This window comes from Hirundo rustica, chromosome 14 (assembly GCF_015227805.2).
Source record: "Hirundo rustica isolate bHirRus1 chromosome 14, bHirRus1.pri.v3, whole genome shotgun sequence".
NCBI lineage: Eukaryota > Metazoa > Chordata > Aves > Passeriformes > Hirundinidae > Hirundo > Hirundo rustica.
In genome coordinates, this window is record NC_053463.1 from 9,425,397 (window position 1) to 9,443,769 (window position 18,373).

Genomic DNA, 18,373 nt, shown 5'->3' on the forward strand with positions numbered 1-18,373 from the left:
ATTCTCTACTCTGATCAATGCAAGACTCTCTGACCTTAGGGGAACATTTGTACAGGGAATGAGTGTGTGTGGAACCAGCCAGAGAGATGCTATGGATCAGGAGAAAAATCCTGCCTTTATTTTGGTGTTTTATAATTTTTCCAGTATAAACTGATGTGTGAACCATTTCAACAATATGAAGCAGGTACATTCTAACAATTTCCAACACAAATCCCAACATTTTCATTTACTTAACACTATACTGTCTGTCAAAAAAATTAAGATGTTTATTTCATATTCTTTATGATGAAAAGTATATAAACTGCACTTTTGAATTAAATCATGTTCTGGCAAAACTGGTCTGCTTTAAGACTGATAACTTTAGTGGAGAGAATTAAGATGCTTCAGCAAGTATCAATTTTTTGTTAAAAAAATGTCCGCAAGATGAAATAAAAAAACTTCTTAATTTACAATAAGCAGTGTAAACAGCAAAAACAACATAAGCCACAAAGTTTCACGCACCAGCTGCTAGCAGACAGATAACTCCAAATGCTCATAGAACTTTGTATCTTCCTTTGTTGGTTGGTTGATAAGAATTTTGCTGCAAATAAAGAAGAGGATAATCACAGTTAAAAGTGAAGATGGATAAATTAATTGCAATAAAGCCCCACTAGGTTATTAGCTGGGTATGTTTTAAAGCTATAGCAAACTAGATCTCTCAACACATATAAAGTATCAAAATGAGCAGGATAATCCTCCTCTCCCCTGCCTGATGGTGTTGCAATTAGGAAATTCATTGGGACCCAACTCTTTGAGGTGTCTTCATTCAAAAAGCTCTGTCAATGTGTCATCTCCATCTGCTGGCTGATAGCAGCCATGTTCTGGCTGATTAACCAGGCTGTTCAATAAAACAGTGGGTTTGAGATCTATAGTTCCCAGTCCCTGGTATTAATAAAACCTTATGCCAGAGCATCAACATTTGCAGAAGTCAATCTCATACAGCACATGTTAATGTATTAAGGCACTTTCCCTCTGCATTCTGGATACTGCACTCACCAATCTGATGAGCTCCTCTTTTATAAGGCGAGTGATTTCTGCCTTTGCTTTCTGTACAGCCAATTCATTGGCACCTGTAGATAAAAATATATATTATAATCCTAAACACTTTCTGTATATGGAGCCTACAGAATAAACACTGCTGTCTACTTTCAGAAGCGCAGTAAAATTTGCTGAATATCCTCAGCTGTTTGGTGAAGAACTCTCTATTGTACAGAATGCCAAAGCATGGCTGTGTTCTCTTTTAAGGTAGATACTCCAGTCATAAATGATGCTGCTCAAAAATATGTAGGATTAGAAGCTTCTTGAGAAAAACTCAACCATCATGACATTTGCCAAGTTTTTGTTGTGGTAGTTGATGCAATTTCTTCAACTTTAACAGCCTAAACAGAATACTGTTTTCTTCCTTACTTCACACCAGCAGAGACCTCTGTGTGCTAATTATTTTTCCTCTGTTCTCCTCCTCTCCTCCAAACTGATTTCATACGTTAGCTGTTGCTCTGTGGCAGGTGAGGAGAAGCCTCTCTGTGATTCCCATGGATCATTTGGTAAGTGTATAAAGATTAACAAGTGTTTTCAGTGATTGCAAAGTAACTGCAGTGAGTCTATAACTCAAGTTTCCAAACACTGACTACAAAAATTTCATGTCTAATCACAAAACTAGACTCATAGCTTTAATAGAAACATTTATAAAAAGAATACATACTTTCTATAGCCAAATAAATCTTCCGTTCTCCTTCCTTGGGTTCTTTGCCTGGAGGGAAGTAAGTTCCCCTGATTGTAATGGCAGCTTCAGAATATTCACTGATTCTCTGCAGTGCTTCTTTGGAGGTAACTTTCCATCTGGCAGTCTGCAAGGTGAAGGATATAAGAGGATCAACAAGGAGAAAGGCACCACACAAAATGGCAATCCATTGGTTCTGCCAGTGTGCACAGAACCACAAATATAAAGACAGGGAATTTGTACTTGATACAGTGAAATATAAATCCTCAAAATAACAGATGAGGTAGATCAGAGCAGCAGTATTCTGAATGGCAGAAGTACTCAGGTACTAAAAAAGGGCAAAGAGCTGTATCAGTCATGACAATAAAGCCTTTCAAAAAAATACCAGTGTCAGAGATTTGGGTATTGGAGAAGTGGGCAGAGAAGAAGAGATTTTTGTCTGATAATGAATACTTGTTTTTCTGATACTATCTGGAATAAGTCCAAAGCACTGCATTTATATAACATGAGAAGTAATCACAGTTAATGTAGTCATTTCAATTAGGTATGAGCAGAAATAGCAATATAGTATTTTATTGGTGTATAAAGAGAGGTTTTGTTAAATAATGATAATTTAAAATTGATTATAGCAAAATGGTTACTTGCCTGTGGGAAGTCATTGATCTCTAATTCCTCTTCATATCTCTTGAAGGATTCATTCTGTCCTCCATCCTGTTTCTCTTCCTCCTGCTTCTCTATGGGTACATAATTGAGCTTGGCATTGATTTTTTCAGCCAGTTGCTCTGCAATGGTCTTGGCAGACACAGTAGGTGCTTGAATTGTGCCTCCTCTCAGGATAGCATTTGTAGCCTGCTGCATCACATCCTGTAAAAGCACAGGTCCATACTGAGAACAAAGCAGCCAAAAAAGTCCTATATAAACCAGTAAGGGTTTTATTAAAGCCCTCTATGTAAGGTAATTGTCTACATAACAAATACATTCTCCAGACTTCTACTCTTCCTTCCTTCCTCTCAACAACTCCCTTCACACCTGCAAAGAAAAGATCTTAGTGGTCTTTTGTATTTTCAGCTTAAAATATCTTTGGACATTCCAGGACAATGAAGCTCAATGTAAATACGTTGTATATCACATGTACATCTCATGCTTCAGCAGAGAAAGATGTTCTGCAACTCTGCCAAAGCTGAATTAATTGTGTAATGTTATCAGTAATGACTTAACTCTTTGCCAGGGCAGACAAAGCATTCACGGTTCTGTAATAAGTCTTATAAACATACCAGCTCACTTACAAATCCTATATAAGCGAGTAAGCCCAGCCTAAATGAGGTAAACAATGCAGTATGTTACCAGTGTGCAGAAACACTACATCAAATGGCAGCCACAGAACAAAGAACTGAACAACCTTTATTAAAAAAGAATAAAATTGGTCCGTAAAGACCCTGACCTTAAAGTGGAAAGGAACCATGACTTGTGCCTCTGCTCCAAGATTCTTCTGGGCATTGATTCTCAAAGCCAATCTTTTGGCAATTTCCAATTTTTCTGCATTCCCAGCTGATGGTGTAGGAGCATTTGATGTTCCTGGTGCTGCCATGTCTTTTACTCTTTTCTTTGAATTGAACATGCTTTCAATTTGTTCATCAATCTAAAGAAAATAACAATTACAAATGATCACTGCATTCACCACTATATAATCTTGTCATCACAAAGAAAGAAACACTAAGGGGCATTTAGTTTATATGTTCTTAAAGAAATTTATCTTGTGTAAATGGCAGAAGCCTGCCCAAAACTACAGTTAAACAAAAGGATGATCTAATCAAGAAAAAGTCTGAACACAGCGTTTACTTGCAAGGTCACAAAAAGGAAAATCTATCCAACATTAAGAAAGTAATCTAGTAAGATTTAGAAATAGAAAATGCTACTATCCCTTTAAAACACTTCAAATAGAAATATGTTCATAATTGAGGACCGTTCTATTTCATTTATACAAGATTAATATCCCAAATAATGTATGTGATATTTACATAACTACACACATTAAGTGTAAAATACCAGTAAGTCAAAAAGATACACTGAAGATCTTCCTAGATCTTGATCTTCATAGCTATATCACTATATATTTGAAGAATACATGCAGTCAGTAACAAAGGTCACAGAGTTACAGAAATCTATGCACTCTGTTATGTATTATGCAACCTACTGGAGAAGAAAATGAAATGTATTGAGAAAATCCATAAGCAACTTAAATCCTATTCCCAAGTGCTTACATCAACAGCTGTGTCTTCATCATCTGAATCTTGCAAGCCAAGAGCTGCTTTCTGTAGCTTCTTTCTTTCATTGGCCAAAGCCTGTTCTGTTTCATCAAATTTAAAGCCTTTGCCAGAGAATCCACTACTTTTTTTAATCAACTTTCCCTCCTGAAAACAAAAACACACATTATCATACTTAGGAGTTTCAAATCCTAGTTCTGATAGTCATAAAATAATTTTAAGATTATATAAATAATTTTGAAGTTATTTAAAAAGCAAATCCGACACATTCATAAAGCGCTTCAAATTTAAAAGCTGCATTTCACAATGAAATGTAATTAAAAAAAAAAACTTTGTTAATTCAGCAGACAGTGCCCTATTGGGATTGTCTGTAAGTATACATTTTAAATGCTTTTCAAATGCAGTAACAAAACCCTCCATTTTTTTTTATATCAGAAAAATTCCAAAGTCAGTCTTCTCAGCATGAGCAAGATCATCTGATGGTGAGAGATCCTCTCTGGTGGAGAGCTCTAAAAATTATCATAGAAATTCTGTGAAAGGGCTTCATTATCTTGTAGGTAAATTTTGTTAAAAGCCAAAGTGCCCTTTACACCACAGGTGTTCATTACATACCAGGTGACAATATTTAAATTCTCAAGAACAGTTCTTTAAATGAAATTCATTATCCCAATCTTGAGGTCACAGACACACTTAGCCAAGCACACACATGTTCCCAGAGAGGTGACCCATGTGTGTACACTGGACAGCTGGAAACGTGCATACACAGGCATTAAACCCGGACCAAACCCCTAAAGAATTACTTACAGCCTTCTGTTGGTCTTTGAAGTCAGCCCAGAGCTTCTCCAAATCAGTAGGAATTGGATTCCCAGACAATTCCAAAGCCTTAATGATATCACCAGCATAACGTGCTTGATCCTCAGTAATGAATGTATATGCATACCCCTGGTCAAAATTCATTTAAGAGACAATTAAGAAAAAGCTCTAAAGACATTAAATTTATTGAAGCACCCTTGCACTGATGCTGATTTCTGGTCAATGAAAGTAACCACGACAGTCATGCAGTAACTCTTTTTTATTGCATTTATAACTCTTTCTTAGTGGAACTGTACAATGAGTAATGTGATTTCCCAGGAAGGTGATACAGAGGTAATCACCCAAAGATAGTAAACACTGCAATCTCTCCTTCCGACCAGTGTTGTCATGATTAAGTTTGAAAAATTAAAATCTTATCAATTTAGTAGGGCACATTTCCAACAGTGAAAAACACCCAAACTTTCAGCTACAAATGGGATTTAAAAGAACACTCAGACACAGAAGAACACTTAAGTTCCAAATTTCAGGTTACTGAAGTGACCAACATTAATAAAAACACTCTTCCCAACAGCAACACAAACTACTCCCTATGTAGCTATTCCTTGGAACAACTTCACCAACAATAAAGAAGGGAAAAATGCCAGTACTAACCAAACCAGACAACTAAATGTACATACTTTATTGCCAGCTCGCCCAGTGCGGCCTGCTCGGTGCACATAGTCCTCATAATGGTTGGGACAGCTGTAATTGACCACCAGCATCAGCTGCTTCACATCCAAGCCCCGTGCTGCTACAGATGTGGCCACCAGAAGTTTGCAGGTTCCATTCTTGAAGTCATTAATGATGCTGTCCCTGTCATACTGATCAATACCTGCATGACAAATCAGTTAATTATAAAGCTTTGCTGTAAATCACGAGAATTTGTACAAGCGTCAAAACATCCCCCAACTTCAAACAATCAAAACCACAAGCAAATAAAACTTCAATACTTTCACACCTTTGAAGGCAAAATACATTAGCCAAAATAATGCCTATTATTTAGAATAACTTACTTTTTCAACTATCAGATGATATTTTCCCCATACCAAGACCCTCAAAAGGTTTTTTAATATTATTTTCTATTTTGTACTTCAGCTGAGACCTCATCTGGAGGCTTTGTTTGTTCTCGAAAGGCAACTGAAATCTCAGAAGAACAAGAATATTTTTCCCTCTTCCATTGCTGCATTCCTGCTGTACACTGATTTTGTACTTACTGGTTTTATATAAAATGCTCTAAAAAAATACTGTAAGTTTTAAAATACATTGGGGTGGACAGCATTGTAAAGATATTTTTCTCCTCTTGCTACTTCATTCTGTTACTAGTTGATAAAAATATCATACTCCCCAACGGCACTCCCTCCTCTACAGTAAAAAGTAGCTAGCATTATTCCCTGAGAGGTGTTAACTCTCAATAACAATCCTCTTGCACAGACACAAGATTTGGCATCTGGTGACATCTCACAGAGAACAATGAATAGTAACTGCACAAAACTATCATGTCTATTTCAGATTAAGAGACAATTATCCTCCCCAATTACAAAGCAAAACCCGCTTATGAAGAAGTTAATACTTGGTACTATACAGGAACTAAGTGATTTTTAACTACTGGACACCAACACCCTAGTTGGGAGTAGTTAATATAAATCCTTAAATTTGCAGATTACCTCCATGAAGAGACAAGCAAGGATAAGAAGCCCTCATTAAATCTTTCAACAACCCATCAGCGTGTTCTTGCTTATCTACAAATATGATAACGGATCCTTTCTCCTGATAATGTCCCAGTAGCTCCAGTAACTTCAGAAACTTGTTCTCCTCTTCTATGACAATCTGGAAAAAGACGTGCAAAAGCCAAGCAGAAAGAGTATAATTTGTATTTTGAGGCATTAGACTATTCCAGAACATATAAAAGTAAAAATCAGGAACACAAGATTACTTTTTCAGGCTGTTCCCACAGCTAGTGGTAAAACAGCTGTTCAGCTTAATGCTACAAACCAACTTTAAAAATCCCACTCATTTGCAGATTAGGGTGTTCTATTCTAAGTTCAGGTATTTAAGGGTATTTATTCTAAGTTCATTTTTAATAAGGCCACTAAAGTTCTAAAAATAAAAGCTCTGTGGGTATATTGGTTTATATTCAACATTGCTGGGAACAGTCTTTTGCAAGCAAATGAGAAGATAAGCGAGGCAGATGTCTCATACTCACCACGTGTTGCTCCACATCAGAACAGACAACACTTCTGCCTCCAACCTGCACCTCTATAGGTTTACTGAGGATCCTGCGGGCCAGGGCCTCCATAGCTCTGGGGAAAGTAGCAGAGAACATGACAGTCTGACGGTCAGGCCTGACGTTGTCTATAATGCGCATTACCTGTGGTGAGAGAACATTCCCTGTTAATACCCAAGGGCTGTAACTCAATTTCACACTCTTACAAAGCTGTCATCTCTACAGTCAGGTGGTATCTGCACCTCACAGACTACAAAGCATTCTTTACAGATTTCCTCCTGGAACCAAGCTGCTGGCATTGGAAGACAGGCAAAGCTTGCTGGATTCAGAAGGAAGTTGCATGGCAATATGCAATCGGGCAGCAGCAGCAGCTCAGCAAAAATCCTAGGAAATTTAGGAGAAACCATACAGCTCAAGAGACAAATAAAAGGAATTTTCCTAGTTTTGGAGAACAGTATAGCCCACAACAACTGAAAGAGCCCTGGACGTCCAAAGCTCTCAGCAAGTAATTAGTCAGGAGCATTTCCAACGTTTTGTTCTTGTATCTCAGCCAAGAGACATCAACGACTTCATAAACAGTATAAACTGTATCAAGGAATTACACAGGGATACAACGTGGCCAAAAGTATTCAAAATGAGTGTGTAAAACACCCTGTGTATTACAGAAAAATCTAAGCTATATAGGAATTTACTGAAAGCAAAACATAGAATCACAGAATGGTTTGGGCGGGAAGGGACCTTAAAGATCAGCCAGTTCCAACCCCTTGCCATGGGCAGGGATATCATCCACTGGATGTGAGGATAATGTGATGTTATAATAATGTGATAATAGATACGAGAGTAATAGAAATGTCAGTCAGCTTGAACTGCTGTCCATCCGCAGCACATCCTTTTGAACCCCCACTGGCAGTGTAGTTACAACGTAGCATTGCAAAATCCTTGATGTGAAAAAAAGCATCTTCTGGCACCGTCCCTCATGTCATGAATTACCTGAGGCTCAAACCCCATGTCAAACATTCTGTCAGCTTCATCAAGTACAACGTACGTGACTCTACGGAGATTTGTCACCCGACCTGTGAAAGGAGAGGAAAAAACACATGGGAAACAAAATCAAATGGAAATCTAGTTTCCCTTAGGAATATATATATTTTAAATGTTATATAGTCTCACTACCGTCTAACAAAGACATTAATTAATTTTTTTAAAAATTCACTAAAAGTGAATTTTAATGTTCACACTTTAATCACACATACATTCTGGGAAATGTGTAAGTATGCACAAGGCCCTTTTAGTTTGTCAAACTCTTCTCTTGCATACCATCATAGGGCCAGAAGAACCTGTAAAATTCAGAAAACTGCCCTCGCCAAAACACATCATAAAACTAAGACTGAGCTGAAGCAAGGAGCCACATCAGCCAGTATCTGACAGCGGCACCTAGAAAAGAACATATTAGAGATTACAGCGCATGTGTGGAAGGCAAAGTCCAGTGCTAACTGCTGCAGCCTCAGAAAATTCCTTTATACACAACCTGTAATGCTTCCTTGAAACTAAGAGTAACTATTTGAGGATAACCATACTAGTTCTAGATCACTGCTAATAATAGGCATAAAACAGAGTAAGCAGTATTTTCAAAGTGACTATATAAAGATTAAAACCTACCCAGTAACACTACTGAATTTAAAATCAAGAACCACCCCAAACTCTGGGACAGGTTGAAATAAAATAACCAAGTTGTGTTTCTGTGAACATTTTGAAATTATCATGGACAGAATAACTAGCACCCTTCCCAAACAGTGAAGAGATTCCCTTTCATGAGAAGGATTTAACTCAAGGATTTTAGAATCATACTCTCAAACAATATATACATTCAGTTCCACACAACTGTGGAGTGGCACTGCCAAATGCTCTCTGAATGAAACAGATTTGTCACATTTTCTACAACTATCACTCAGACTTGTGCCTATCAAACTACAAAAGAATTTGGTCCTCTCAGCTTCAGCAAATTGTAGCTGAATCCTCAAATTACTTAAGACATTACGCGCTGCATTTTTTAAGATATGGAATTCATACTTAAGGAACAAAGGAAGTATTCCTTATATCTACGTATTTATTTAACATCTTAACACTTTCATCCCCAAATAATAACTTTGTAAAATTACTTGGGAACAGCATTAATGTACCTACCTTTGACGATTTAAGTCTTGGAAGCCCAGTTCTATATGTCTTGAAGGTACTTTTTTCACAGAAGTTAAATAATGTCAACAGTTTAGTAGAGGTTTTGATGTGGAATAATTTAATAATAAAACTTTATCTAATAAGCATGCAATGGTTACACTAGGACAAAACCTCTTAAAGCTGCAGTGGCTCAGTTTAATCAATCTGAGTATCTGGTACAAGGTCAGTTCTTTTCTGAGCAGGTATTTAGGGAGGGCTTCTTTGACTGGTTTTTAAAGCCAACAGATAAAGGCAGAGTCAGATCTCTTGCAAAGCGGGGAACTGCTGAGCTACTCTAACACAGATAATGGATCAATGGGCAGACAAAATAAGCAACTGTTACAAAACCTTTATCTAAATGACTCCAAGTTAAAAAATTTGGACCAGCACATTTCGAGTTTAGTAATGATAAACATTCTCAAAAACTCTTCAAGAATGTTGTATTTCCTGTCCTCCCCAAAAAAGTCAAATCAATATATGCTTAAACCTATCATTAGTGCTATATATTCTCAATAGCTATACAGTGCAGCCTGAAGAGATATAAGAAAATTCCGTAAGACCATTTATCAAAATACATGATCTTTTGAATTTGTTAGAATAACACAACAAATGTAAAAAAATTCTCCAAAGGAAAAGGTTTTCTACTCACCATTGTTAGCTGCTAACATGTCAATCATACGTCCAGGTGTGCAAACAATAATTTCAGCACCTCTTTTGAGCTCAGCTATCTGATTTCAAAACACGGTAAACAATCTGTTAGTTTTTGCTTTGTGATTTCTTTCAGGTTTTTTGTAAACATGTATCACCTACCAAAAAAGAAAACCACCTACACTGTAATACTACTGTTCTACTAACGTGAATTATGTAAAGATTTTAATTAGCAATTTCTTCAAGTCTTTGGAAAATTTTGCTTCCAAAAAGAGTAACCCCTGATAGTCTTGAGTTATCACCACCTGAAGTAGTTTTAATGAGGATACGACTTCAGTTAAGAGCCTGTAAGAAATGTCAATGTTACATCAGGAACAAGTGATAGTAGACACACCATGTTCCACCACAGATGGTCACTCCTGCTGTTTCCATAAATGGGTGGGGTAGAAGTGTGGAAAACCTTGAAATTAATCTCTAGGTTACTTCAAGGTGCAATATCTGATAATGCAATAAACCAGTATTATAATTTTCTGGCTCCTGTTATCTTAAGCGGAACTCTCAGAAAAATGAAGATTCTTAGTAACTTTCAAACTATTATATCCCACTAATAATTCAATTTTAATTTAATGCTCAGTATATACATAAAGAGAAACAGTCTGAAATTTTTAAGGATCGCATCTGAGACTTTCCAGGATCATTATTTTTTACGGCTAAGTTACATGTAAAGCTTTTTGCATGACTACCATTCCCACAGAGAAAATCCATAATGAAGACTGCAAATGTACTGGATTAATGGAAAAGAAAAAGCAACTAATTTTACTACAAAGAAACCACTGACTAATAAAGCCAAGCATTCTTTGATAAGGCAGGCATGTGTTTTGCATACCTGTTCACTGATTCCTGTTCCTCCATAAACACAGACAACTCGAAGCCCAAGTGTCTTTGAGAATTTCTTGCACTCCTTGGTAATCTGCAAAGCCAACTCACGTGTAGGTGTCATAATGACAGCTGAAAACCAAAACATTCTCATCATACACTGCAATATAAGAGATGTTGAAATTTCCACAATAGAAATGAATCTTTTGTAGTGATGTTTACAGTAATTTACTTCCTATTTTTAAGAAGGTAATTTCAAGGAAAAGGTAATTGAGACATTATGAGAAAGGAGTGAAAATCTGGTCCGAGTGTAAAAATCAAAGGAGTAAGGTCTCCCAGATATGTGAACATGGCAGTGCGACTGAAACAACATGAGATAGCACAGTGATCACAATACAACATTAAGGAGCACAGTGATCTTTAACCAAAAGAAAAAGTTACTTATCAATGGACATTAGTAAGCACTCCTCCCTATAACCAAGCAAAGAACTGAAATCCCATCTAAAGCAAATACTTGAGGTGATATTTATTGAAATAGTAACTTTGAAAATAAAATCTTTTTACCTATGGGACCTTCTCCTTCTTCTAATGCTCTCTGATCCATGATGTGTCTGAACATAGGCAACAGAAATGCAATAGTTTTTCCACTTCCTGTTTTAGCAATGCCAATCAAATCTCGTCCATTCATAATTGCTGGGATAGCCTGAGTTTGAATCGGAGTGGGCTTTTCATAGCCATGTCTTAAAGAAGGAGAAAAATATTTTAAGAAAAATAGAACTTGACAGATGTGCATCATGAAATTTTGCTAATTTTTTTTTCATATTCACATTTACATATACATATCAGTGCCATTCAAAAAATATAGATTCAAAATGAGCAGCAAAAGCATGACACAAACGGCAGAGAATAGTTAATAACAATAATTCAACACAGAGTGATAAATACTCTGATGACTATACATGTAACATTTACAGACATGGACATGTAGCATTATGCAGCAAAGTAAAAGGTCCTTCTCATGGACATAGAACAGAACACAGCGAGCAAAATCAAGGAAGATACAGTTCATAAAGTGCTTCCTTACTTTTTGAGGGCAGTGAGAATCTTCATGGAAATACCACATTGTACCCAGGTTTTTATCGGTTTGGGACAGCCTTTTCCCTTGACTGTAATTCCCTCCAGTTCCAGCCTGTACACATTCACCTCTGAAATAGAGTTTTACCTTTTAACAGAGTCAAACTTGACACTTCTCTACTACCCCGATCAGAAAATTCTTGCTTTGTCCCTTAACGTAAGTATTAATTTTACCACTACCAGAAAAATAGCATTTTGCTTGTTACACATAAACACAGGAGTTAGGTTTAAAGGACTCAGGTTAATTTTCCAATCAGAGCCTCATATATAATTATAGTAAGTTATCAACAATAGGGATGCATCTGATTTAACACTTTTCTATAGCAAGTTGTTCCAAATTATTTTTATATTCCAAAGCATTTGCTGCTCCTTAGCGCACACTGAAATCCATCATTCTTTTCTTCAGTAGTACCCAAGGTGTTCTGGTTGTATTCGTCCTTACCTTCTTGAGTCATTTTAGCTAGTTCTGGTACTTCAACATAGAAGTTTTTCCTGAAAGGTTCATATTCTATCTTTCCATGATCCACTGGTTCTAGCAGCTTTCTCTGCTTGGTCTGATAGCCAGTCAGGGCAGTCTGAAGATCAACTTCCTCCTCTTCTGAGGAATACTGTAGAGATCACAGTTTTTGTGTACATTAGGATTAATGAATTATAAAGGTGTTTGGCTTTTTCATTTATAGTGAAACTGCTCAGAAACAACAGGTACTTCTTGCTGTATTAAACATAAAACTGAAGACGTGCTCTCAACTGTTGAAGGACAAGAGTCCCAATTGTTCCTTCCCCTAATTCTTTCAAGTTTCTCCCAAACCTTAACTCTCACCATGTTCTGTGTCACTTTCACAACTTTACCAATGTCAACTACCAGCCCTGTCATTTAGAAATAATCACTGCTCTACAAAAGAAACAGTAAGAGGAAATTAAGAGAAAGCAGCCAGCCAGCAGACTGGGGTTGCACTGCAGTCACAGCTCTGACAGATGTCCCCACCTCAGCTTAGAAGGAGCACCACTAATTTTGGAACTGCAGCCACAGAGCATGACCTGGAGTGGCTGAGCTCCAGGGCCTGTAGGGACTGAGTCTGTGACTCAGACAAGGCCGTCCCTCCACAGCCTCCCGAGCAGCAAAATACCCCCACCATCCACAGCCCTACAGGCCAAACACCACACACAACCACAGGAAGCAAGAACAGGCACTCTGCCTGGTCACAAGAGAAATACAAAGCCTTTCCATTACCTCCATTGCATCTTGGTCATTCTCCATGAGTTCCCCTTTCTTCTTTTCAGACTCAGCAGATGCCTTTTTGGTTGTCACCACAGTTACCACCTTGGTAACAGTTGGTCCAGTTTTCTATAAAAGATGTTAAAAAAAATGCACTATTGTATTAAACAAAACCCATCCTGTAAAAAACATACAGAATATATGTGCTTCTGGATGCATTATGCTAAGCATTTTTATTTCCCACCTCTCTCAGTGAAATTTTATCAGAATAAATAATAAACAGTTAATAAAAACACCAGGAAATGAAAGTTAAAGCAAACATGCATTGAGTGCATATAACTTTCTCGCTTTTTTGCACTTTCCCCCATTTCTTCCCAAGCCATTTTGCTATTAAAACAATTTTTTTTTCTTTTAAAAGCAAGTAATCTTTAACAAGTGATTTTACCTTTTCACTCCCACCTCCACCTTTCACACTTCTCATATTGAACTTCTTGACCTCTTCTTTTACTTCTTCCATATAAGCATCTAAAGGATCTAACTCCTCATCTTCAACCTCATTGCCTTCTTTTTCTCCTTCTGCAGTTTCCTCTTCATCATCTAGTAAAAGTGAAAAAGATGGGGATAGAAGACAGGGAAAGATAGAAGTCATTATATGTGTCAAATTATTGTCCACCCAAATAATTATAGCCCAGTGTTGTTACTATATAATCTCTCCTCATACAAATCTCTCCAGCTGGTTTATCAAAAATGTATCTTAAACCATTTGACACCATGACCAGATTTAGGCTTTGTTATCTTATGATTCACATTCTAAAGAGTAATTAGATGCTTTAATGATACCGCAATAAAAACATTACTAGGCACAAAAGTATTCTGTTATATATGAAGCTGTTAAATACCATCATCATCTTCTAAACTCCATTTTTTCCCCTGTTTCATCTCTTCAATTTCTTTTTTCAGCTCTCCTATGTTTTCCATTGCCTTCTTGCGTTGTTCTTCCCTCCATTTCTCCACTCTTTCTTTTCTTTTTCTCATTTCTTCTTCTAGTTTGTTCTGATCAAAATTCTATGACAAAAAACAACCAAAGAGTGAAAATTAATGGCCACTGGCTTTAACCTATGCTTCTTTAAACAAACGTAATTACTGACTGAGCAAGCTGTAGAAGAATGGACATCCACAAACTTCCTGGTTTAAATTCCTTATCTTTTAAATTTACAAATGTTAGAAGTCTCTACCTCAGTGGCCACAGCATTTGTAGTAGCATCTTTATCCTTCTCTTCCTCTTTGTCATCTTTGTCTTTTTTCTTTTCTTTGGAAACTTCCACACCTTCTGTCTTTTCCTTAGATCTTGATCTGAAAGGTAAGATCAAAGGTTTCTTGGAATATTACAGCTTTTCTCAGGGAGAGAATACATACATTCTGGACAGAAATAGAACTATAATCACCCTGCTATATTTTCGAACACCTCACAAAACACACTGCTTCCCAGACAATCTTTCCATGTCACAGAATTACTTCCTCTAACTACCAGTAATGTAGACTCTAACTCAACCCACCGATTCACATGCTTTTCTCATTTCTTTGCAGACTTTATTTTCAGAGCTCTTACGATTGATACTCCAGTTGTTCTGCACTTTACTTTACACCCCCTTGAAGTCAGAACAAATTTCCTGTTTGCGGAATTTCTAGAGCAAGGCGAAGTGATCTAGCATCTTGCCATGGAAATGTGAGCATCCCCCTAAACACACTGTCCTGGCTGGCAGATGAAAGCCCTTCTCCCTGGGAAAAGCTACTCATGTAATGCAAATGTAAGAGGCAGACCTGCGCTGAATAAAAAGCCCATTTATCACAGGTTTTATTATCCTTACTTGCTTCCAATTTAAAAGAAAGCATCTAAGCTAAATTTGTGACAATATATGACAATAAATATAAAATTCTCTTTAGCTAATTTAGTATCATTACACTTTTTTCTTTGGATTATTCTAATACAAAACATACACTTATTCCCAAAGCCTTTGTGATTCCAGTTTGTCATGATTTCTAGAGTGCCATCACTACTTATACAGTATACAGACTGTTGTTACCATTTATAGACTTCCCACCCATTTTACAGCAGAGCCTGATTATATGCTGTTTACAATTACATTTGAAAACCTTATCAAGATCTATTTAAAAGACAAAGACTTGCAGTAAGCTTTTACACATTTCTAAAGCCAAGAACACAAGAATACCTGTTTTCTGTTTTCCTGTTCTTGCTTGGACTGGAGGATCGAGACCGTCTCCCTCTACTCCTACTCCTCGAGCGCCTCCTCTCTCGGCTCCGGGATCGTCTTCTCTCTCGGCTCCGTTCCCTTTCTCTACTCCTCGAACGTCTGACATGCAAGAAAATTGTCTTTACTTAGGACATGCTCATAGGATAACTTCAGTTTTCCATTGAGGAACGGGTTATAAAAGGGACCCACCAATCATCAAGACCACAAAGAACTTACAAACTCCAGCACCAGCATGCCAGAAAGCATTTAATAAGCAAAAAGACTTAAGCATAGTGAAATCCATCAGAGACACCAGCAAAGGAACTAACTGGAGCGGGAGAATGACAATATTCAGCAGACAGGCACTTTTAGATACTTTGACTGGAGCCGATGTCATACCTTTGACGCTTTCTGTCCCGCGAGCGAGACCTCCTCTTGTCCCTGCTGCGCGACCTCTCCCGTCTGCGATCCCGATCCCGGCTCCTGGAGCGCCTGTCCTCACGTTTCCTCTTGTCCGATGGAGAACGACTCCTGGAACGGCTCCCGGAGCGTCCCCGGGATGCAGAGCGCTTCCGATAATGCCTGCGTGGCACAGTCACCGCGTGTGAGCACCACAGCCGTGTGCAGTTAAAGGGTGTTTGTCAGGTGGTCGAGCAAGCAAAAAAATTATCTGAATTTCTTGCTCTACAAAAGACTTTTTAAATGTCTAAACTTTTGTAATCATCTTGCCAAACTGATTAATATACGTATAATATACATAACATGCGTATACACCCTTAATGATGCCTGAAATTAGGACTATTTGGCCAAGATTTTCTTTTAGAGCACTATTATAAGCACATCATGAGAACACCAGAACATCAAGAACAATTTTGTTCTCAGAAATCCGCTGATTTCCATTTTATATACAGGAGAAGCTGAAGGCTCTTTGAAGTGATCCCAAAATCTGTCAAGCAAACAAAACTGCTCTTTGCTGCTTTTCGTACAATAAATGTTTACCCATATAAGGTAGGTAAACTACACCTCTGCTCAGTGGGAAAGCTGTCAGAATGGAATTAAAGAAACAAACTCCTGACCTGATGTGACTCAGCTGTGGTCAAAGCCTTTACCATGCTGACATCAGTAGAAACTCTGTAACATCAAACATCACAACTGAAGCTGTCAGAAATCAGCAAGGCTTGAGGGGTATGTGAGGGAGATGGGTGTCTTTTTTCCTCCCCTTGTTCTTATCCCAACCACACTGTGGGGCAGAGCAGGGCCAGGGATTTTCTAAGAAAATCTTCAGCTGAGTGTAGAAGTCACAGAGGGACCGTGACTGTGATCATTTCCTCTTCCTCTGATCTCAGACACTTGGTCACCACGCCAGAGTAATTCCCTTGTTCACTCTCCTGTGGCTTAGGACCCACAGATCCTTTCTCCTAACAAGCCCAGCAGTCAGAGAAGCAGGAAGAAGCAGAGAAGGCAAGACTTTAAGCCCACCAACTCCTTGTTTCACTTCCATGGTAGTATTAAAATAATTCAGCTCTAAAAATAGCAGTCTATTTATATTTAGTCTATGTTATGTGGTATATTTAGGGACCACGTGCACTTAGAACATCCATCAGCATTAAGACTTTTAATTTCTTTTCCACCTCCATCACAAAATGCCATGGGATCTGCTCTATACTTTTCTCTTTCTTTTTGGCAATAAAGCCAAAAAGATGATTTCAGATTGTAGAAGCCCCAGTGTGAGGAACATTTCTTCACACCAACCCCAGCACATGCAGCACCCACCCATCTCTACCCACCATTCACTCTCACCCTCTTACCACTTCTTCAGATTTAAAACTTGCTGTATGTTAAAACAAAAAATTATTACAAGTTTAAACCCACTTTTAACATTATTTTTAGCCCAAACAGAAAAACCTTCTCATTTTCAGCAGAGAAGCTATACTGTAACAAGCAACAAGTCCTGCTGGCTGGAGTGCCAGAGCTTGGCTTTCAATTCAGAAGGCTCTAACGGGGCCCTGCACTGCCCACTGCTGCCCCAGCTCATCTGGAGCTAATTTAGATAGATCTGTGGGAGGCTCCAGTCTGCACTAGATCACTAATTTGAGCCTAAGGTGGTTGTTAAAATTTCAAGTCATCTGTCTATCTCGGTGTAAATCTCCGTTATAGACCTTGGAGCTGTTACAGTGCAGTACAACTGCATGTGGGGACTGTCGTGTCAGCTTTAGTGTTAAAATCTGATTAAACTACGAGACAGAGGCATATGCCCGACAGCACTTGCAAACTGTGGAATCGGTTTAAAGTCTGATAGGTGTGAGCAGCTCCGTATCATCTGGAGCACACGCTTGGCCCGAGACACACGCAGCACAGGGGCACATTACTGGCACATTACAACCGCAATCAGGTCTTTCCATCAGCTGTAAGAGGGCAAAAGACCCGTGACCCTGCATAAATACAAAAGGCACTAGCAAAAACATCTAAACCAAGTTAACCCCGCTATGCGGCTAATTACGGCATTTTGGAACAAGCCCGCGAAGGCCGGAGGCCGCGAGGTCGGTGCCGGCCAACCCCGGCAATTCGGACCCACGTAGCGTTGGAACCCGCGGCCCCCTGGCCCGCGCCCGGAGCCCCGAGTCCCCGGTCCTGCCGCTCAGGGCCGGCTCCAGGCCCGGGCCCTGCCGGGGCGGCCTCAGCGCACCCGCCGGCGGCAGAGCCCGCGCCACCCTCCGTCCCCCTCACGGCCGCCTCACCGCGCCGCGATCCCCGAGCGCACCGCGATCCCCGAGGGCGCGGGGCGGCGGCGCCGCTCCCTCACCTGGACTCGCGGCCCATGGCGGCGGCGCTCCCGCTACACGGCGGCGGCCATTCCGCGCCCGCACGGCGATAGAGCCCGGCCGGGAGCGCCGCCCCTTCCGGCCCGCACCCCGCGCCGGCGCCCCCCGGCGG

General features: G+C 39.0%; 1 protein-coding gene across 1 annotated transcript; it reads right to left on the reverse strand.

Annotated features, from left to right (window-relative positions):
- Nucleotides 1-250: 250 nt before the first annotated feature.
- Nucleotides 251-18,323, reverse strand: DDX46 (DEAD-box helicase 46). The gene is made up of 23 exons (XM_040078151.1): nucleotides 18,243-18,323; nucleotides 15,839-16,021; nucleotides 15,419-15,559; nucleotides 14,423-14,540; nucleotides 14,087-14,252; nucleotides 13,633-13,784; nucleotides 13,203-13,316; nucleotides 12,414-12,579; nucleotides 11,922-12,042; nucleotides 11,402-11,577; nucleotides 10,848-10,969; nucleotides 9,963-10,041; nucleotides 8,090-8,172; nucleotides 7,079-7,243; nucleotides 6,540-6,702; nucleotides 5,514-5,707; nucleotides 4,828-4,965; nucleotides 4,021-4,170; nucleotides 3,201-3,398; nucleotides 2,405-2,623; nucleotides 1,742-1,886; nucleotides 1,036-1,109; nucleotides 251-580 (listed from the first exon to the last, which is right to left on the reverse strand). Exons 1-23 carry the CDS (start codon nucleotides 18,257-18,259, stop codon nucleotides 533-535), a joined length of 3,132 nt encoding a protein of 1,043 aa, XP_039934085.1. The 5' UTR covers nucleotides 18,260-18,323; the 3' UTR covers nucleotides 251-532.
- Between the last annotated feature and the right edge of the window lie 50 nt (nucleotides 18,324-18,373).

Excerpts from the sequence above, each read along its gene's own strand:
- DDX46 (XM_040078151.1), bottom strand. Across the intron at positions 12,580-13,202 it reads ATGACCAAGATGCAATGGAG|TATTCCTCAGAAGAGGAGGA; the intron begins GTAATGGAAAGG and ends TGATCTCTACAG. Across the intron at positions 4,171-4,827 it reads TCAAAGACCAACAGAAGGCT|GAGGGAAAGTTGATTAAAAA; the intron begins GTAAGTAATTCT and ends TTTTGTTTTCAG.